The 22648-nt window shown below is 40.1% G+C and overlaps 1 protein-coding gene across 3 annotated transcripts in view; it reads left to right on the forward strand.

The window, feature by feature from the left end:
- stxbp6 (syntaxin binding protein 6 (amisyn)) overlaps window positions 1-8975 on the forward strand; it is an 88443-nt gene extending 79468 nt beyond the window's left edge. For all 3 annotated transcript variants that reach the window (XM_050061657.1, XM_050061659.1, XM_050061658.1), the window contains 2 exons: window positions 6402-6559; window positions 8276-8975. In XM_050061657.1, coding sequence (XP_049917614.1) covers window positions 6402-6559; window positions 8276-8299 — 182 coding nt within the window. In that variant the 3' untranslated portion in view covers window positions 8300-8975. The remainder of the gene's footprint in view (window positions 1-6401; window positions 6560-8275) is intronic.
- The last annotated feature ends 13673 nt before the right edge of the window (window positions 8976-22648 follow it).

Raw genomic sequence — 22648 nt, forward strand, 5'->3', positions numbered from 1 at the left:
TTCCAGGTTGAACCTCTGCTATAGTTTCATTATGCTGCTGCGGATAATGTCAAGATTTGCATTAATGAAACTGCAGCGGGGGTTTATCTTGTACCAGGAGCTGCATAGCTGTGTCTTTAGGCCCCGAGATGACGATTACATTAGCCATTTCATGTTGAATTTTTTTCTCATTTTATACATCATTATTTTATCGATAATCTATTTGAAATGGTGAGTAGCATCGGTGCTTGAGCCTCTGCTTTATTTATTGACTTGCCTTTCTAGTTTTCAGTGTTTAGGAAACTGACTCTTGCAAAATAGCAACATATGAACGATAAAGAAGAAGCATTTTGTTCCCATTATTTCTGTTTTCATCTTGTCAGTTAGGAAAACAACAGAGAGATTAAAGGGATAGTTCTGTTTTTTTGAAGTGTGGTTGTATGAAGTACTTGTATATCCATCAGGGTTTTACCTACAGTAGATAGCAGTCGGCATGCATCCAATTTGAAGAGGCAGACAGGTGTACCCCCACGGAAGCAAAGCCATGAACGGCTGTGGATGAAAGACAGCCAATTACAGCTGACTGATATCTTTCCCCTCTGCCATAAATATCAGTCTGTTATAACTGTGGGAAAGTTGATCATTTTGGTGCAGAGCTGCCAGACCTTTACACCTGTCCCACGGACGATAGGCCTACACACTTATTAACAGTGCCTGGAAGAAGATCAGCTCTGCACTCAGGATTTTAGGTAAATAGGCTACGATGTGTTGCTTGTTAAGGTTGCTTAGCAACCATAGACACAGCCTGCCTCCGCGCTCTTGAAAGCTGGCTCAAAAAAGTAGCGTCCAGCACCCGACGCTGCATGTGTACGGGCCCTTATCCTTGCTGTCAGACAGCCCTTCCAACAGGGAACTGAAGCTGTGTTATCTATGCTCTCTTTAAAGCCACCAGACTCCAGTGACTAAAACAGTAATTTTACCTTGCAGAAAACAGGAGTTGCTGGTCTACTGCTGTCTCGGACAGTTAGTCTGTTTATGTTACCCCAGGAAGACTAGCTCGTCACCTAGGTGGCAGCTAATGGGGATCCTTTTAATAAGTAAATAAATAAATATTGTGTAACTTTGTGGTTTAAAGTGTGGCAATATTAAAAATACAAATTGAAGTGCTTTCTTGATCTTTGCTTTCTTAGTTTGGATTCACCAAAGTCAAACAGTGGAGACTGATGGCTTTGAAGAGAGCACAGATAACGGCTTTAGTTCCCTATAGGAAAGGGCTGTCTGCCAGCAAGGTGAAAAGTATTCTAAATATAGCATTCACTTGCACAGATACTGATTTTTTGGTGTCAAAAATATGTTTTGCTGCTACCCCTGTCCACAGCAGTACATTGCTCAGTCTCCGTGGCTGCATTCCTGCCTGTGGCTTCAAACTGGGAGCGTGCCGACCGCCATCTACTGTAGGTACACTGACGATGGATAAACACCTCAAACAACCTCACTTAAAAAATAAAAAAAACTATCTAGGAAGAATGCTTTGCTTTATTAAAACAGTTTTTCAGCCTTGGCCTTCATGCCATCATGATGATTTATTGTGCTCAGCCCTTGTCAGCTATTTACTTTAGAGCTTCATAGCTCCACTTCAGAAAGTGCTGCTGTCACACACACACATACACAGAGCAAATGAAACTTCTATTAAAGCAAAGATAAATGAAAAGATGTTATTCTATCACAGTAGCACTCAAATTGTAAATACAGATGTGGTTTGGGTGGAATTTATCACAAAATAGCAGTTATAACATGGAAATATATTTGAAACTGTTTTAATATTCCTCGCACACTTTGTTTATTTTCATGGCTGCAGGTCTTCTGATAACTCCTAGAAGCAGGTAAAGGGACTTTGTTGATTTAGGCTGAAAATACTGTTAATATTGAACACTTTGGAACTGCCACATTTGATGTGATTGTGTATTTATTTAAAATCAACCACATATTTGTATGTGATATTTTCCCTTTTGTTTTTTTAGTACTGTTGACTTGAATTTCAGAGCTATTTTTTGTGTTTTTTTTAATGCTGCTTACTCCTTAGATCGACATGCTTTTGTGCTTGTACTTAACACTTATAAAGTAATAATCATGTTGTAAGTCCTCTCTGTGAACTGGAAGTACATATCTCTATGGTAAAGTTAGCGATGAGATGTTTTAATTTGCCCGTCTCCTAACAGCATAAACTCGGAAAATAAGGCCCAGGTTGAAAATAACAGCAATTACTGAGTACTTCAGAGTCAAGAGGCTCTGGATATGTAGGTACAGCTCTGAGTAGGGCTGGGATCACTCACAGAAATCCTTGACAGAATACTTTATGCATTTCTTTGGATGAATAACAGCAGCCTAAAGCCCTCTGGTAATATCAGGGTAATAAGGAGAATTTCTGATGGAACTTGGTGAAGTGCAGATAAGTATGTGCTGCTCGCTAATACTTAAAAGAAATTATCGTAAGACACTCTCTCCCTTCAAACACCCACACATATTATACCCCACAGCATTATGCTAGCACAGTGATAACATGATCATGTGTGCTGCCAGAGTGGAAATATTAAAGGTGCTGTAGCATGTTTAAAAGGATCTTTTTGTGTAGGTGTGTTTGTTCTTGAAGTTCCAATTTAATCAATCCCAAATGCAGAACGAGTGAAATGTGACTTGGCTGTCAGTGGGGTGAAGTGTATCTGACAAATTCCTGTTGATAACCATCATCTTATTTTCTTCAGCACCACAGCAGCGCAGTCTGTAATCTCCAGCTTACAGCAAAAATGGAAAAGGAGGGGCTGACTTTGAATGATCTTTCCCCTTCCTTGTTATGTTTGTCTTTGCTCATAGTTTGTATTTTCTGGGATATTTTGTTGCCAGAAAACAACTTGGCTTTTTGCTCAGTCTCCATTGTTAAAGAGACCCTGGCTTGACATGCTATCATGGGGTATAACAACAAAATTCCTCCTGCATTGTTGAGAGAGGCGTGTTAGGGAGGAGCAAGGATTGGCCTCGTACTGCAGCTCATTCTTAATCAACAGTGTAGGTTGACAAAATAGTCACAGATTTAAAATAACTAGTGCAAAAATGTCATTACCGAAAAAACTTTAAACTCCTGCACCATTAAAATGACTGTAATAATACCAGTAAACGTCCTAAGTAATATAAAAGCGACGCTGTTATCCCCACTGATAACAGTGATGGCTGATCAGCTCCTTTAAGTTAAGAGACTCTAAAGCTCACAGTGATGGCACCACATAACATAATCTACTCCTACACATCTTTCATTCAGCTCCTGATGCTGGAGCCTTTTCATAAAGCTCTCCAGAATGTCTCCAGCCTGCCTTTTACTGTAATTACATCCTCCACTGGGGGAGCCCACGCTGCAGCCCGCCACACATCTCTGAGATCTGGAGAAGAAAGGCACCAGAGAAAGGAAAATTGTGCACAGACAAATGAAGGGAGATGTTCTCTGCGTGCCTGGTGCGGAGGGGTTGTGAGAGTGGGGGTGATATTGAGGATGATGGTGGTATTACTGACCGGGCTCTTCCCGAGGAGGAGCGGATTAAGAGGAATCTGTCTGAAGGTGAAAAGGTCTTATCCTCTCTAGTGACGACCTAAAGCTGCCAGAGAAAGCGTTTTCATTTTTTCCAAATAGAAGCAGAGCATGAATGTGTTTTGCCGACGGAGCTCTGTGGCCAGCTTCTGTGCTTCAGAGTGCCTCAAAACGCAGAAGCCACTCGCAGAACTATTTTTGCGATAATATTCTTGAAGATTTGACAAATTATTTAAAAAAAAATATATATAAATATGTATATTATTAATTTAGATATAGTTTTATATTTTAACCTAATAGTCTGCCTTCAAATATTCAGTAAAGAACAACATTATCTCTCATTTCTTTAATTTGTAAACATCAACAGTAACTCAGAGTGAGAATCAGATTCTGTATACAATATTAATAGTTCAACAAAATAAAATCTACCACAAATTACACATTTAAACAGCTCCTAAATACAAAAATTGTCCCCTGGGATCTATATATATAAATCAACAGGTGATTTCCTTCTTTTAGCAAAATCCTAAATGATTGAGTTATTTTTTTTCCACCTGGACCTTTATGCTCTGCCATTTCTCCTCTAATCATCACGCTGTAACCTGTGACAGGCTGTTATGATACCATAACTATCGCACATACACATTTATGTAGTTTTTTGTTGAGCCGCAAGCGTCATGTAGGTTTACATTACCAAAGGTTTATGACAAAATCACTTTACAACACAGACTCCAGTGTGCACACGGCGGGAGAGGAGAGGGAGACACTGTGCTGCTGCCAGAGGAGCCGCTGAATGAGTTCCCTCTGAGCGGTAACTTGCTGAAAGAATCTGAGAAATCCAGGCTGTTCATAAAACATTCAGGACGACAGAGTTTATTCCACACCACTGAAGCTGCTCCTCTTTTTGGAACTGCAGAGTCGGTAATAATTTCGCTTTCAGCCATGCTTGTTGTTGCGTAGTATCATGATATGATTTTTTCACATGTTATTAGAATTATACCAGTATTATCATGAGCAAGATGATATGGCACACCCCTGGCATTATCATGAATTTGTACTCCATAGTACTGCCATAATTCGGTCAATACCCTATAGAGTCCTGAGTTCGGTACCCAACCCTAATGTAAATCAAAATCCACTTTTGCAATGTATGATAACTATGAACTTTGCTTTGATTATTGCTGCAGGATTCCTGGTTAAACAGTAAATATTTGTGGCTTTACGCTGAATTCCATATGTGCTCAGGACAGATTGTAATATTTAAACCTCTGACTAAATGAAAAATGACTCCCGACAGGTGTGAAGCTTATTTCATCACCGTTCCAGATGTATTTGTCATGTGCGACGTGGCCCGCAGTCTGTGTTTCATTTACTGTAATCTGTGGAAACTTGACTGAGGGACAGCCTCGTGTATGCATCTGTTTCCATTTCCTTTTGTGTGCGTAGCCATGGGGATGAACATCTATACATCCATCTGTGTGTCTGCGGCACAGGCTTGTCTTTACATAAACCGCTTTGACTTTATCAAGTTAACTTCTTTCCAAAGGAACACCAGCTGGCCTCGCCGTCTGCTTTTGGGCTGTCATATAGCCCACTGCAGTAGAGCTGTACCAATTATCTGTCACTCAGCCTACCTGCCTTGATGCCACGGGACATACACTCACTATATTGCAGTTTCCTGTGGGAGTAGATAGAATCGGGCTTGTCAAGTCTTAATACAGCAGGTACCTTCTAGCTTTGCTCTGCCTGTTCCTTCCCCTCAAACTCATTTACTGTGTATCCGAGGATATAGACCCTGGAAAATCGAATCTAGCTTATCTTTTCTCTGGGTGATTTTCTTTTTGTGTTTTTGTACGTTAGGTAAAGGAGTTGACCGTGTAGTTGTGGGTTTTCCTGGAGTGGCTTGGGTCATCACCAGATCAATTCTTCAAAGATTTATACTTTATTAGACAGAATTTTATGCTCCTAGTCATTTTTGTCACATTTGGGACCCTGTGTTTTTCGCTCCGGTGTTAGAATAAAAATGACTTGCCACCACAGATTGAATTTGTCTGTTGACCCACCAAAGGTAGATGTTCTCATGGGCAGTAAGCGTCAACTTCAAAATCAATGCATATTATTTCCCGAACTGCTAGAAGTGACAGATTAAACCCCACAACAGTGCAACTGTATTGTCGACAGAGAGAAAGCTGTAGGACAATTGCTGTTCTTAGTCTGGATGCCAGCGTAGCACATAACAGCAGCACTCCTGATGTGCAGTAGATTAATGGCTTGTCAGAGGAAACATCCGCAGGGCTGCCACAGCTATCGGTGAGATGTGTTCTCTGTCTTATATCCACGACTGGGTCTCCGGGGCTGCCCGATGCAGCTGGGCACATATCCTCTCTTTATTACACTACAGTTCAGAGGAGAGGAGAGCAATCACAGAGCTGGCACCGCAAGTTCAACATTGAAGAAAAGCAGTGCAGAATGTCACCGGGAATGACATGCCTTCCTAAAAAGAGACATTAAATCTGCTGTTGCATACTTTGAAGTCTGAAAAGGTTAATTTCACTTGATCTTTTCCTTGAAGTAAATTAACTTTGAGGGAATCTCATTAGCAACCTTCCCACGTTGCACCTGATTGAAGCCATTTACTTGTTCATGTTTGTCTCCCAGCATTAACACTAATGCTCAGGGTCACTGATGTAGCTACATGCATCTCGTTTGTTAAATTCTGGTGTTAAACAAAGCACATCATAATCTCTCTCCCCTTTCTTTCTCTCCTCTTTTGGGTCTTACTTTACTTCTCTTCCTCACTTCACTCCGCTCTGTCTCGCTTCGTCACTCCCTCCCTTATCTGCAGGTAACAGTATACTACACTCAGCTGCGGACAGTGTGACGAGTGCTGTACAGAAGGCCAGCCAGGCTCTGAATGAGCGCGGCGAGCGATTAGGTCGGGCCGAGGAGAGGACTGCAGACATGATGAACAGTGCTGAGCAGTTCGCTGTTACTGCACACAAGGTGAGGCACTGTGTTAGCAAGACACTGTACTTTACAACGCATGACCTCAGGGTGTGCTTACTGTATGTATATTAACACAGCTGACTTCATGTGTTATGAAACATCTAGACATTTTAAAGTCATTATTAGTCCAGCTAAAGGATCAAACATTTTACTTAAACCTGAGGATATTTGTAGGAGCTGCCTCACTGTGACTCTCAGCTGTGTTGCTCTCTACTCTGCGACGATAATAGTCTTTTTCTTCTTCCCTCATTTACTCTGTCGTTTGTTGCGCCTTCTCCCTCATCCTCCATCTATCCCATATCTCTTGTTTGTCAGGAAAACTAATTGCATGCTCTTTAATGAGGCTATTAACATAATATGATTTTTTTTACTGCAAAACAAAAGAAAAACCGCATTGCTTTGTAACAAGCGCACCTGATTATGATCATCATAGCTGTCGTCCTAATGGCACACAGTATATCACACACCCCTGGGCTCGCAGCTCGGCTTCTTGCGTGAGATTAGGCGGCCCTTCTGCGCTGTCATGTTGTTAGCAGATAGCCCTCGCTGATAGGCATGTGCCATCTAAAGTGGGATGTCAATGACTTTAATAGTACAGCCACCCATTGCCGATTGAAATGACTTTTTTGAGCGATGCGTAAAGCCATACTAGTGATGGTGGGATAATTGAAAGACATTTAAAGAGCCTTCTTACTGCTCACAGATGAGCTTCCCCACCGTGATGTATTGCAAAAACTGTGATAAGCAAAGAAAAATGCCTTGGCTCTGCTGGTTTCAGGATAGATTGACTGTAGAACCCCCGTGAAGACTCACTCATTTGCTGGCGTTTATCATTTCACTCGCTGCCAGTAGCTTTTTTGTGTGTTATCACTTATCATTTGTCTTGCACGTTATTATTAGAGCTCATAATGTTGCATGTCAGAAGCCCTCTGTCGGTGGCTTTACAGATGCATAAAGAAGTCATTACTGGTAGGATTAACAAGACAGTCTGCATTTTATCCATCACATTTTTTTGTCTGACGATGGCTCCACGATGGCTTGTCAGGATCAAGCCATCTGCATGTGTTGTTAGCAGCTCGTCTGCAGTGCTGCGAGAGGGTCACCTTGACTCTTCTTCCTCTTAGTTCACTTCTGCAATCCCATTTCTACACCTCACTTTGTGACAGCAGCCAATTTCGCTGCTCAGTTTCAAGCATGACTCTAAAATTCTGTGTGCTGCTCTACTGCCCCCACTTGCTCAATCTGTAGAATTCAGTTCTCCTCATCCTACAGCTACATACTCAGTTTGCAGTGTGTGTGTTTGCATGCATGCTTGTGTAAAAGTGTGTCTCCCATCCTCACATCTCCATACCCCGTAGCTTTGTACTTGATTGGTGGCCCTGGTCATCTCTTTAACGAGCCTCCAGCCAAGCCCATTAGAACCCTTGTTAATGAGATAAATGAAGTTGCCTTGTCATTGCCTGAATAAAAAACACCATGACCCCTGGCTGCCTGCCAGCACTTGTATAATAAACCTTCCCTAAGAGCTCTTCCTCCTTTGTGGAACAGTGCTTAAATAGTCAGATCTCTGCTTTACTAATTTTACTCCCTAATCTTGCTATTGCATGTAGTGCCGCATCTGTAGTTTTCGTTTCTCATTAGATAGCATTTTCAATGATTGGTTTCAAAATGCTCATGATATTATTCTGCAACCCCCACCCCATTTTTTTTCAGCTTGCCATGAAGCACAAGTGTTAGACCACTGCCAAAACCAACTGGGCTGGGGGGGTTGTTACCAGTCGCTGTACAGGAGAAGGATTCCAGATTTTATTCTTTTTAAAAGATTTAATATGATTACTATTTGTTAACAATGTTAACATTTTAATGTTTTGGGTTGTTGTATTCTGGTGCATCCTCTGATGGTGACGCATCGAGCAGGGGGGGGGGAGGAAGAGAGGTAACCGACGCTACTTCAGGCTGTCAGCAGAATGTTTCATGCTTCTGTTTGCCAAAAAAATAAAGTCACAAGCCACACAGCCATGACTGTATCAGATAACCACGACCACTCAACACACTTTTCATATGCTCAGATACTAATGTGAGAGTGCTCATGCCGACAAGTCATTATCAGCAATCACTCCAAGACAAGGAACAGCTTGTCTCGCCGGTTATTAATTGTGGAGAGTTATTTATGAGCACTGCAGTGATTAAACAGTCTGATTTATGAGGGATGGTGCCTCTCATAGGTTTCACAGGTGTGACTTTGCATTGTAAAGATGGCCAAGATTTTCTTACCTGATATTTACCCAGGTAAATATTTTAGAAAAACATTTGTTTGAGAGGGAGAACATTAAAGGGGACCTTGTATTTTTTAACCTGGACCTTATTTTTCCATGTTTTTGTGTCTATGTGACTGATGGGAGCTTTTTTTTTTTTTAAAATTGGTCCAGTACTGAGCGACAGCGCTGCAGCCAGGAGTGGAGCAACTAAGCATCGCCAATTTACGCCCACTAAAAGTGCTTGTGTTTGTCACTGACTGGCTCAGATTGTTATTAAAAGTGTCTGACAACATATGGAAAGAATCACTATAGAACTTTACATGTTTTTTAAAGAGTAGGATCTTTTTGTTCACCAGAAACAGCCCCAAAATCCCATCAGCAAATACACCAGACTCCATTTAAATAAACAGTAATTTTGCTGTGTATAGAGGCGGCATATCTTCACACCTTACTGGGTGAATTAAGGGTTTATTCAAAATAGAATAGAGGTGGTGATTGTTGGAACAGTGGAAAAATGAACCACGACATCTTTTGTGAGTTTTGTTTCAATGAAGTGTATTTTATGATTATAAAATTGCTGTTTTTTTAAATGGAGTCTGGTGGGTTTAATGATAGCTATTTTGAACTGTTTCTGGTTAAACAAAAATGATCTTGCTCTTTAACAAGAAGGTCCATCTCTGTAGGGATCCTCTCCATAATGTTGTCAGACACTTAAAATCACAATCTGCCTGTCAGTGGCAATAACAGGCACTTTCAGTGTTTGTAAATTGCAGCTTATGTCGTCACTGCTGGCTGCAGCTGTCTTGCTCAAAACTACACCAGTTTCAAAAACTCTTCATCTGATTAGTCACTTAGACGCAAAACATTGGAAAAAGGGTCCAGGGGCCGTATTCACAAAGCTTCCTAGTACTAAGAGTTGCTCCTAGTGATGAAATTCTAAGATAAAAGTTACTCACAGAGCATTTTAGCCCTTAAAAGAGCTCCTAAGATAAAGGACTGTTAGGAGCAGGGAGAGGGACTTTTAAGAAGCTTAAGAGTTTCTGAATGAGAGGAGAAAATAGTGGAAACACAAAGAGTTCGGAGAAATATTCTCCAAACACTGTATGACAGTGAGTAAATGTTACAGATTAGATCGTGCAGGGATATTATGTGTGGTTGATGTCATTAGCGTTGTGCACGTATTTCCCACGTAACGTTTTAATGCCAGAAATAAAATGATCACAACGCTAAGATATTTGGAAAACTGGAAAAATGCAACAGTGCAGCAGTGATGACTTGAGTCTGTGTCAACCTTCCATCAGCAGAGTGATCACACTAACAATGAGAACACTTTCACAGTCAGCAGTTCATTTCATTTCCACTGGGTGTCCACACCTTGCAGGATCACAGAAGGGTGTGTATGTGACAACCAATCACATCTGTTAAAAGAATGCATCACACCTAGCAACAGGGTCAACCACACCTCCTCACTAAGGTAAAAGTTTCTGTCCCTTCTCGCTCCGAGTTGCTCTAAGAGCTTTCCTAAATCACGCCTAAGCTAGGAGTCCATACTAAAAGTTTTTCATCTAAGTTAGGAGCTCTCTGAGAGCGTTTGTGAATACGGCCCCAGGTTGATAGATACTCAAGTAACCCTTTATCTCTACCCCTAAACATCAATAAATCCAGAAGTTTCAGTTCAATGTTTCCATCCTTTGATTCTTGGACATGCAGTCTTACAGTCTGTTGTTCTGTCCATCATTTCAAAATGTATCCAACAGTGTTAGTCAAAATGTTTTCAGCACATCATTTCATAAACTGCATACGAGACTGAACAGAGTGGGTTGTGTGACACAATATATATCAACCGTGAAATATTTGAGTCCTCCGTTAGATTTGTCTATCATTAAAAAACAACCAAAACTACATGGAATACAGTTGCCAACATTTTTTGAAGTGTACTTGAAGAACTCTGTTTTAAAAATAAGCTTTTTAAGTATAATAATTTATGTTAAATTCAGTAAACCAGCTTCTGCATTGTAAAAAGCAAAATGTAATTCTTCTAGTACTATTATCTCGGTGTCTGTAGAGCTAATCTGTCCCATTAACACGGGATGTTTTAAAATGACTCCCAGCTGTATTTCAACTTTGAACATTTAGTAGTCATACCTTACGCTTTTTGTATAATTTGGGTCATTAATTATAAAGATGTGTATACTGATAGATAAAGGACACAATGTCTCAAATAGCAGCAGCAGTGTGTAGTAGTTTAAATTTTGTGTCAGTGCTCTCACACTGACTGTAACTATGGCTTCCTCACTGGCAGATACCGCCCTCACAATCGAGATGTATTTGATTCTTTTCGTATTTTGAATTTTATAATTCACAATGTTACAATGCACTGATAACCTTATCTCGCAGAGCACTGTTGAGTTCATACTGAAACGTTCCAGTTGCCTAACTCTTGGTGTGCTTTTATTCCTCTCTCTAACACTTTGGATGTTTATTGTTTTAATAAAGAAATATATATAAAAAAACTTCTTGTCAGTGTCCTTTTTTATGACGAGCTTTAACAGTCAGAGGATACACATTTATTTTGTGGGGTGTTCTTTATCATTGTGATATTTGTGTGTTTCTACTCACATAGATTTTATCTACTCATAAACAAGCTGAGAGGGAAACACAGCCATTATTACGAATTCCAATGTTATTTCCTTGGCCTAGAAAAGTTGAATCAATAAAAGTGAACATGAGCTGTTTCTCTCAAAGCCAGAAACCAGAGAAGTAAGTCTCAAACTTGTGGTGTCATCAAAGTATAACCAGGGTGTCTACAGGTCCTTAAAATGTCTTAGCATGTCCTTAATCCAATGTAACAACAATAAGGCCTTAAAAGTCATTACATAGTCTTAGATTTGAATTTGTGAGGTCTTAACTACTACAAACATTTTATCAAATTTCATTTATCCATTTTTTAATTTCTTTTTGTGAAAATGAGTGAAGCCTCGCTATGTAAAAGTCCACATTTCTACTGTTACAAATCTTTAAAAAACTACAATACTGTCATTTTCTTTCATATTTGCACTGACCTGTTTTGATTCATTAGGCCACTGCACTAGTGATAGCCATGACTAGAGGCATTGTGTTTTGGGGTTTTCTGTCTGTGTGTCCCATTCTCATGAGCGTGACAGCTCAAGAACGCCTTAGGATATTTTCTTCAAATTTGGCACAAACGTCCAATTGGACCTAAGATTAAATTGATTAGATTTTGGTGGTCAAAGGTCAAAGATCATGTTGACCTTGTCTGTCCCTTTCCCATGATAGCAATATCTCAAGAACGCCTTGAGGGAGTTTCTTCGAATTAGGCACAAACGTCCAGATAAACTCAAGAATGGTCTGATTAGATTTTAGTGGTCAGAGGTCAAAGGTCACTGTGACCTTTTTGCCGAGTCAGGTGCACTGACTCACAAGACTACATAGATACTACTAGCCTGCAATGTTTACCTGTGATGCTTAAATAAGTAAAACATGATTTGTCCAAAAATCTGCCCTAAATTTGGCCAAATGATGTCTTCAACAGGTCATAAAAAGCATTAAATGTAACTGTCTGATACCTGTAGACACCCTGATAAAGTCTGGAGCTGCTCCATCAACAATGGATAGGAGCCTGATTTTGTGAATCCACAATGTTTCTTTTCTTTGCTATACCCAAATTAGCTTTATTCTATTGTAGTATTCTCAGTTTTAAAACAGAAAATGTCCCCACATAGACTGAATCGCAGTGACGTCACGCAAAGAACACTTAGCTCACTCACTTCCAGGTAGACAACTGCCAAATGATTTGAGTTATGGAGGTATGTAAAATCAGCATGCTTGTTAATTTCTGTTGTCATTTTCAGCTGTACCTGTAACGTTTAAAGATGTATAGTTAAACATGGTGTTCTGACCTATCTGTCTTTCCTGCTGTGTTTTTTTTTAATAATAATAATAATTTTATTTGAATATTACAATTCATGCATAAAATGAGTTCAAATTACAGGCTAAGATAAAACAGCCGTCAATTAAAAATACATTTCAATGGTAAAAAGATGTGTCTTAAGGTTACCTTTAAATTTTTTTATCGTTGTAGAGCCCCTATGACCCCTAGGTTAACTGCTCCAGAGTTTAGGGGCATGATAGATAAAGGCTTCCTCACCGTGCTCTTTAGTTCTGACCTCGGGAACAATCAAAAGGTTTTAGTCAGATGATCTCAGGGACCTTGGAGGCTCATATATGTTGACCATGCTAGACAGATAATTTGGGGCAAGGCCATTCAGTGGTTTAAAAATCAATAAAAACATTGTAAAATGAATTCTGTGACAGACAGGAAACAAATGTAATGCACTATGTTGCTTTAGTAGTGTCTTTGAGAAACCAAATCTACCACGTTGGATGGAGTACACAGCAAATTGTATTGTAGCCACCACCTAAAAAAATCAAGTTCATTTGAGGCAGTATTTGCTCAGCGCCATTTCATTTAAGGCACATAACTCAGGGATTTTTTACCTGAAAGTTACTGAAAACAAATGTAATTTGGTCTATACTCAGAACATTCTGGTGGGCATGTATAATGTCTTTCCTAATTCACTGTCTGTTGAGCAGTCCAGACTATAGTCATGATGACATCATAAATATGATTTTTAGCACTCTAGTTTTTGTTTATCAGAGAGTTGTTCATGTTCACCAATGTTTTTGGACTGTCTTAGACCATTAAAATAAGTACATTTAAAAAAAAAAAAGTGTAGTTCCCCTTTTAAGTGTCTAAGAGGTTATGTAATTTTCTCTGTCTCACTCCATAACTCAACAACGCTCCTATCACAGTGATCTCAATTCTCTACAGCACTATAAGATGTAAAATAAAGTCCGATCCACAATTAAAATAAAGTGTTTTTTTAGTTAGTGCCTTTTGCTTTAATGTGTCACCTCAGTTTGTAAATTGACGTGAATATGTTTTTACTTAATGTGGCAGCTGAGGGTTTCACTGCTTCAGAGGGTCAGTTACAGTGTTTTTAGGTTTTAGTTACAGTTGAATTAAATAGTGTGTCGGGGCTATTTTGTTTATAGTAGAGAAGAGTTGAGCACAAGATGCAGTATGTTGGTAAAGTTAGTGATTCTACATCGTGTGTGTATTAAATTAATTTTTTGTAGATTAATAAAATTTTTTAAAGAGAACACTGTCACTAAAAAAGTAATAAACATGCATATTGTTTCCCCAACACTGATGATATTTCCTCTCTAAAAGGGTAAATTGCATGATTAATAATTACTCGTACAGTAAAAATTTTTTCTCTCATTTGGCTCATTTGTCTGTTTTACTGACAAATATTCAGAACATAATGAAACACATAGTTGCGCTCATCTCACTGCTGTACATGAGATTGTCCTGTTTGCCCAGGAGAGGGCAATGTCAGCGCAACAGCAAGTCTCGATAGCTTACTATTCACTTTTGCCTTAGCCCCAGTGACACACCATCATGCACCATGTACCGTGAAGTCCCACCACAAAAACCTACAACAAAGGATCAGAACCTGTTACTCTCCCACATTAATTGATAGGTCCTTAAACACAAAGAGGTCCTTTAATCTCTGCATGATTTTAAAGCTCTCATAAGTACAGGGGTGAATGAGTCGGTTAGATCTTGTCATTGTGTGTAGATGTTCTTTCTACAAGTTACTGTGTATCTTTTATATTTTCATCGTGTGGTTGTTTGGCTGTACACATGTGAAAGAGGTTGTTGATCCAAACGGGACTTACCTGGTTAAACATGGGTTAAATAAAAATGAAATTAACATTAAAGAAAGACTGGATTTTAGTTTTTTATGATACAAATAAGTTTTTCTCCATCAGTGATGCTTGTAAAAATGGCAGGAAAATAGCCCATCATTATATTATAAGGAGTATCTGACCAGGTATGCTGTGTTTCACTAAGTTGTGTAAATCTAAAATACATGACGGTGTCCATAACCAGGTACAGTATAGTCTTAGAGTGCTGTCATTGTCAAGTACTGCACATCTCTCTTTTACTGTCTGTGTCATCTAACCTCCATGTCCCCACCTTGTGATGCCAGCTTTTTAAGAGATACTGCACACTTCAACATGTATACTGAGCTCTATATCTATTTCTTTAACCTTTATTTAACCAGAAAAACCTCTTGAGATTAAAAATCTCTTTACAAAAGTGTCCTGGCCAAGACAGGCAGCAACATAAGTTACAGACAAAAGACAGAGAATAAAAATTTAAAGCTTTAAAACAAGCAATATAAAACACAAATAAGATTACTACATAGAAAAACCAAAATGTGTGTTAATATATACTAGAAATAAACCATAAAAATGCACATGGATACAAAGACCAGCTAAGACACACCGTGACACTGGCTGTAAACTAAATTATTTTACTATTGTGATAAAACACAATAATGCTGGTGTTGATACTGATTTCTTACCAAAGTTATAAAAAAAAACTGGCAACAGGTTATCTACTGCTTTATATCAGCCCTGGACCTCACAAGGCCAATGCTGACAGAGTCAACCAGACTTGGGTTATCCTCAGACCTGGGTGTGAAGTTACACTTTAAAAACATGAAGTTTCCAAATCAAAGTCTTAATATCGCTAGGGTTCTCCTCCAAAGCCACAGAGGACATTAAACAACTGTTTTCATAGGCTGAGTAGTACTTGGCGTCGCCAGTAAACTGACCTTTATGAGGAAAATCTAGTGAGTCTCCCTGTTTTTCCCCTGCTTCCAATAAATATATTTAACAGCTGTGGCTTTTTGACATCTTGTTTGATTTCAGGTTGAGTTTTGCAGCTTGGGACCAATGAGTGAAGTGTAGTCATAAGAAATTGGTAGAAATAGGCACTGATAACATTTTAAGGTTTCAAGCCAGATTTGGTTAATGCATCTGGCTTAGATAAAACACCCTGCATCAGTTTGTCCTCATTATTTTTGATTTGTTTTTGCCAATAAGGATACAGATATCTAAGATAATCAATCATATGATCACATCCCCAGCATAGCCAGCAATTAAAATCTTGTACATGCAGCACTGACTCACATAAATAATGCATTTTGTAGAGCTTAGTCACAAGCAGCCTGAGCTCTGAACCCATTCACTGCTTTCATGGAAGAAAGATGTAATCCTGATGGTTGATAAAGACTTACACCGGTACAGCACAGTCAAGTGAGCAGCAATCAATCTTATCAAAACATCTATGTTATCTTCTCCCTCCTCGCCACCTCTAATAGTGTTTTAATCTCCCAATTAATGGTGCGGACCAGTCTGACAAGCGGAAGGATAGTGAGCGTGGCAGCAGCACTGAAATACATGATCTATAGATTTTAGTACTGCAGAGGGGAGGAAGTAAGTACCTCATAAACGCCCTGGTGCAGGACTCTGTTGCCATTACTCACTCTTCCAACTCCTGTGAATCATTCCTGGCTCCACCTTAAAACCCACCTCTAATCGTTCAGCTCTCCTCTCTCTTTCCCTCCCAGCTTTAACAACACTTAAGTCCCAAAAATGTCTACTTTTATCCTCCACTTGAGCACACACATCCCAGCTTATGTCTCTACACCTCTATGTGATTCTTAGTCTCTGAGATTGCAACCTGATTAGGAATAAAAATGTTCTTTTACATGCATAACAATCACAGTGAAGTTACCTTGGCTCACCACTGGAGGGTGCACTAGCCTCATACAAAGACCTAACGCCTCTGTCAGCTTGTTTTATTGCCCAGTGGCTTATTGATTAGTAAAACTGATTTCAGTGTAATGTACACATTGATCGCAGGTTGAAGGTGTGAGTTAGGGGCTGATTGAAAGCTGTTCAATGTCAGTAATTGCTACAGTGACTGTCTTGACAGGGGCTTGAGTTAGAGCAGGACAGAGCAAGTGGGCAGTTAAGCAATCAGTTACCCAACCTGCAGACGGAGCACAACACAAACTGTACCAGGAACAGCTTTGACAGTAGAGATTTCTCAGTTGCCTTCTTTTCCATAGAAATACATCTCAGTGTTTTGTGATCACTTTCTTTGCCCTTTTTTAGGCCCATCCCACATGGGATTACACAACATTGTTGTTTCATAACCATCTTCCCGTCTTGCATGTACAAAACATGTAGAAAAAGGAAACAAATTTAACAAACACAAATTAAAACCAAAACAAAGTCACGCAGGACTGAGATCGTATCCCTCTCAAGCGTGGGCGCTGAAATGACCTATTTCACAATTAGTACCACTTTCTGTGTCCGCTATGTGGTGCTTCAGAACACACTTACTATAGGTTATGTTCCTGTGAATCAGTTGTAGACCAGACTATGTTCATATCCGGTAAATCAAAAGATAAGTGTCTGAAAAGATGTACTTCCTGTCGCCAGAAAGTGGCGCAACTTCCATGACACCCATTGTGCATGTAGTTGGCTCTGGGCCTCGAGCCTTATAAAACGTGAAGTGTACTCTGGAGTTACAAAGTACTTCCTGTTTGGTGGCGACACATGGAAATTTGATGCCTCACCCTGGTCACATGGTTCGACGAACACTCCAGCTTTTAGCAACTTTTGATGTGAAAGGTCTTTAGATGGTACAGACAAAACTTGAAATAAATCGGATGTAATCTGTAGGAGGAGTTTGTTAAAGTGCGACCCCTGGAAATGGCAAAAAAAATGCAACTAAATTACACATTTAATTCAAAATGGCTGACTTCCTGTTGGGTTTAGGGTATGGCTCCAACAGACTTTTTTGTACATCTTGGGGTGTGACATGTGCCTACCAAGTTTCGTGTCAGTGAAACCAGATTTGGGGGCAGCTTCGTAGAGCTTTTGTAGGGGGCGCTACGGAGCCATTTTGTGGCACCCGTCAACCAGACCCATATCAGATGTAAATTTCCATATGTTTTTGAGCACCTTAAGCCCATTAACATTAGCATTAATTGCTTGTATATCATATTGTTTAAGATGTATAAACATTGTTGTAAAGTTCAAACTGGTTGAAGTGGAGCAAATTTTGTTTATTTTATGTATGGTGGAGCAGTTTGAAAACTAGAAATTAAAACAAAAATGGAAATGCTTAAATTACAAGAACCCCAAAGCTTTACACTATCAGGCTAATGTCCTTAGTTACAATCCATCACTGCATATTATATGTTAGAACTTTTAGTTAAGATTTATCTGAACATTATCATTTATTTCACACACAGAGGAAACACTTGTGTGGGTGACATGCTGTTGATACTTATTTCTTGAAGTATCTCAGCACAAACTGGAGAATGTGTCTGGTCAGATGTCACCTTGAGAGGTGCACTGACATTCCTGTCAGCCAGAAAGCCGGTGTCACTCCAGGAGAGGCTCGGTGGCTGCCTGACTACCTAACTGGCTGCCCAACCAGCCTTGGGGCAACTCCTTTTTAATCTGTCAACCTCCCCAATGCTCCACTGGAGTAATTACAAGTTACACCCAGAGGTGAGAGGGCTGAATGAATTGGGACTGCACCTCTATTTCTCATTATCACATACAAATCTCTGCAATGATTCCTGAGTAGTCCTATTAGTCGGCACTGGATTTCACCCCAAAGTCAAAGTTTAATAACTGCAGCAGGATATTGCCTGTGTCCCTCGGGTATTCTGGAAATTGAGATTCAGAGAAATGCTTGTTGATAGGAGTTCTACAAACTGTAAGAGAAAGTGCTACAAAACTTTTTCACATGGTAAGAACAGCTCTCCCTCAGTGTGGCTGTGTGTGCTATGTGATAAATTAAACCTGTATAACCATTGTTAAAATATAAGCGTGTTCCTTCCAATAATCCTTTAAGTTAATCAGTGTATGCAAAAAAATATGCAATTTAAAGACATCTATTTTCTCTTTGCACTTGTGTATTTAGGTGTAATACAGTGATGAGAAAAACTAACCACTGGAGTCTGAAGCAAAGTCTGTGAGCAACACATACTCTGCAACACACTGTCCATCCACTGCACCCGTTGTTGAAAAGCCATTTTATTTAAACTGTTAAAGGTCTGCTGTGCTGTTGCACTGCTAACTTGCCAACTCAGCTGTATCACATCTTCAAACGCTGCTTCTGCTCATGTAACATTTCATATGCAAGCTAACACGCCAACTCTCTGATCATGTCGCCTCAAGTCGGCTTTGTGGAAGAAATGCCTGTCTATTACTCTCCAGTGTGTTCTTAAACTCAGGAGTAGAGTGTTTTTTGATGTCTTTGCTCTGGTTTGGAAGCATTTTTGTGCTTGCCAATAACAGTAAGCTAACGTTATGAGGCTGCTGGAGCTGCTGTTTCATTGCTCTCCTGCTGATCTGCTTGTGGTTGATGTGGTACGTGGTGTCTGCTGGAAATTCCTGCTATTATGCTGCTGCTGCTTTTTGCCTTTGTCCAATATTTATTTGATTTCTTTCTTGTAGCCTAGTAGCTGTCCATATTTTTTTTATCTTTAGTCGTTCTAGTGCATGTGCATTTTGATGCTTTCATATGTGGTCCTAAATCACATACAGGTCTGATTTTTGCAATGAAGCCTCAGTCTGAACAGTGATAATGGCATTAATGTGACTTTTATGTCACTGTGGGGAGGTACTAACAGGTGTAGTTAAAGAAAGACCTTGACCTTCTGAAATGTTCACAAATTCGCTGGCTTTCATTGCACATCAGCTTATAAATGAAACTATAAATGCTGACTTTAGTGGCGTCTGTGTTTTCTTCCATATGACAGCATGCTGCGTGTGACGTCTTTGTTATTGCTCTTTTCCACAGGCAGATCAGTTCAGGATCATGACCATTTCATGCTGGAATCTGATAGGCCACATTTAAAAAGTAATATGAACAGCCAGACAAACAAATCGGTTCTGAGCTACCCAAATTATTGCACTGGGAGTGAGGAGGTCAGAAGCTAAAAGCCAAATATCTGTCTGCTGTAAGTCTATTATTCTTTATATTCACGTGTATAAATATAAATATACGCATAATAAATCTGTGCCACATGTGAAGGCATGTTCAAAATTGCACATAGGTATAAAAAGAGATGTTATCAAGAAAAAATTAAAACAAAACTGTATAAACCAAGAGGTGTGAAAGAGTACATTCAAGCTCGCTTTGGAGAGACAGACAAGGAGGTGTCCAACAAACATGCAATCAACAGCGAACAAGTGTTACTGTTTCAATGCATTGTTGAAATGGTTAGTCAATTAATTGAGTTGAGAGTTGATCATCAAAAAAACCCCAAACAATTTTCATAATTGATTGTTAGTTATTTATCAGGGAAAAACTAAAAACATTCGGTTTGCAGCTTCTCAAATGTGAAGAAATGAAACATTTCAGTTTTACATCCTCCTGAGACCCTGTGTCCTCATATGAGGACATCACATTTCGGGTTTACTCAACCTTATGCTTCATTTTACTGCACTTACGCCGGAATTCCACTGGATGCGTGCCCATTGCGAACGGCTGCGTTATCCACCACGTGCTTCGCCGTCCGTCAACACCAACCGGCTGCGTTTGCTGTGCGGAGTGGTGCAGCTCCGCCGGACAGCGGGAGTCACGAGGACCCACGAGATCTCGCGAATTCACGCATAATCGCACGATGTAACAAGATGTAGTTTCTATCAACAGAACCACAAAACCAGAGGAGTAGTAGGAAGACATCTCGGTGCACCTCCATGATTAATATCTCCTCGTCCATGGTGTCATCGGGATGAAATGACGTCTGAAAACCTCTGACCTGTTGACTTCAGGCCTGCCTCCGCCCATTATGACGTTTTCAAGGTGTAGTGCAGGGAAATATGATCCACTGTGAACACTGTGTATTTTATTTTAAAATTAACCGGATGTTTTATTTTGTTTCTGTGCACGACTTCCTGCCCCGCACAATCTGCTCCATGCTGAATTGCTGCGTTGTGCTCCGGCGTCCGGCAAAAATAGAAGTCCTGTGTATCTGTTGCGGAGGGCTCCGGAGCACCGCAGCTGTGACGGAGCCGGAACGCAGCACAGCCGCAGCCGGTGGAAGCACACACATTGACTAGAATTGAAATGTATCGGCTCCGCTGCCGTTCCGGAGCGCAGACGCAACCCACACGCATCTGGTGGAATTTGGGGCTTAGACCTGTTGTCCTCATTTGTGGACACTTTTTTGTGCCATCTAGTGGCAGTAAGAGCACAATACACTAATCCATTTAAAAACAAGATGGCAGCCATCTCTGCCAAGTCAGTCTGCAGTTGATCCTGACACAAAAGTGGACAAGGTCCAAAACCTGATCACATTTTATGGTTGAAACTTGTTTATTTATGATTAATAATGTTTGTAGTTTGATATGGCAACAAATTTGACCAATTTTAGCAACAGTAACAAGATAAGACACTGTTAATTAGAACTTGTTTGAGGACATTGGGACTTTATTATTGTTGACAATGTTTAGTTTTTCATACTTATTGGGTCCCACTGATCTTAAATAGCTAGGAGAAATTATAAAATGTATACCAAACAAAAGTTTGGGTCTCAGGTGGATATATCTATAAGTTGATTACCTTTGGTAAAGGTTTTAAGAAGAAGCATTTTCCATTACTTTTTGACATTTTTTTGACTAAATAGTTAATTAATCAAACAAACAACAAACAAAAAATACAATAAACAGATTAAACAGGATGAAAATAGTTTGTTGCATGTGTACTCCAACAGTCACAGGAGGACAATGACAGTACCAGTTGCTTCCACATATTGAAATTAATTGTAAACACTAAAATACAAAAACAATAGCAAAGCACAGTTTAAAACAGACAATAGGTTAAATAGCAGCACGGCAAAGACCACGGCTTCATTTTATGCAATGTAGCAGCCACTAAGGCAGAGTAATAACACACTGTTTACCTTGGCTGAGCTGAGCTATGTGTCGTCACATGGCACCAACAGGCAAGAGCCACACAGACAAGCACAGAGTCAGCACATGTGATGCAGCTTCCTGAGCTAACCCAGCGAAGAAGGAGGAGTCAGAACGTTCTTCATACTGCAGTCCAGGCATGCTAATAAACAGTGCTCTCCCTCAATTATGCAAATCGCCGCGGTATGACCAGCGTGTTCATGACGTTCATGTGTTAACAGAGAGAGTTTGAGCTCTATGTAAGGAAGAGGCAGAGAGTGACTGCTGGAGCTCGGGAAGTCACCTCAGCGCCCTGCCCACAGTGACTTGGCAGATGTGTAGCGAGGCGAAGTGCACAACAGCTGCTTGCTCTAAATCGGGCCTCCCATTCTCTCCTCTGCCTTTGAGTTCCTGTGGAGTGCAATGTCAGCCGTGCTGGAATCATCATTCATTATCCTGATACGTATCTACCTCGCACACTTCTTCCCTCACACTTCCTCTTTTCTAGTATTGGACGTCTCTTTGTGGAAGTGGGTCAGGAATTTACTAACTTTACTGCCTTTGTACGCCGAGTTGTTTTTTATGCTTAGCTTTGTGTAATTCTGCACCAGGCGAGAAAAAACACCTAATATTGTTTGTTGTGTTTATTAATAAACCCAAAGGGATATTTTTGAGCTGAAGGGAAAAGCGCAGAGATGCGTCTTCTCTGCTTACCGAGTATAAATACCACCTTAAGCTCCTGCTTGGAAATGAGACTAGTTTCAGAAGACAAATGGGGGTGGAGGCAAAAGATCTGCAGTGACCCACTTCCTTGTGGACCTTTTATGCCATTTATGTTCACAATACAGAAAACACAGGATTGTTGTTGTTACACAAGGTACAACACATTAGGGATGCTTGCTGTTGATGTGAAATTGAAAGAGGAAACAAATGTACTGCTGGTGTGCGATAGAGCCTGGAGAAC

The sequence above is a fragment of the Epinephelus moara genome, chromosome 14 (assembly GCF_006386435.1).
Source record: "Epinephelus moara isolate mb chromosome 14, YSFRI_EMoa_1.0, whole genome shotgun sequence".
Lineage (NCBI taxonomy): Eukaryota > Metazoa > Chordata > Actinopteri > Perciformes > Serranidae > Epinephelus > Epinephelus moara.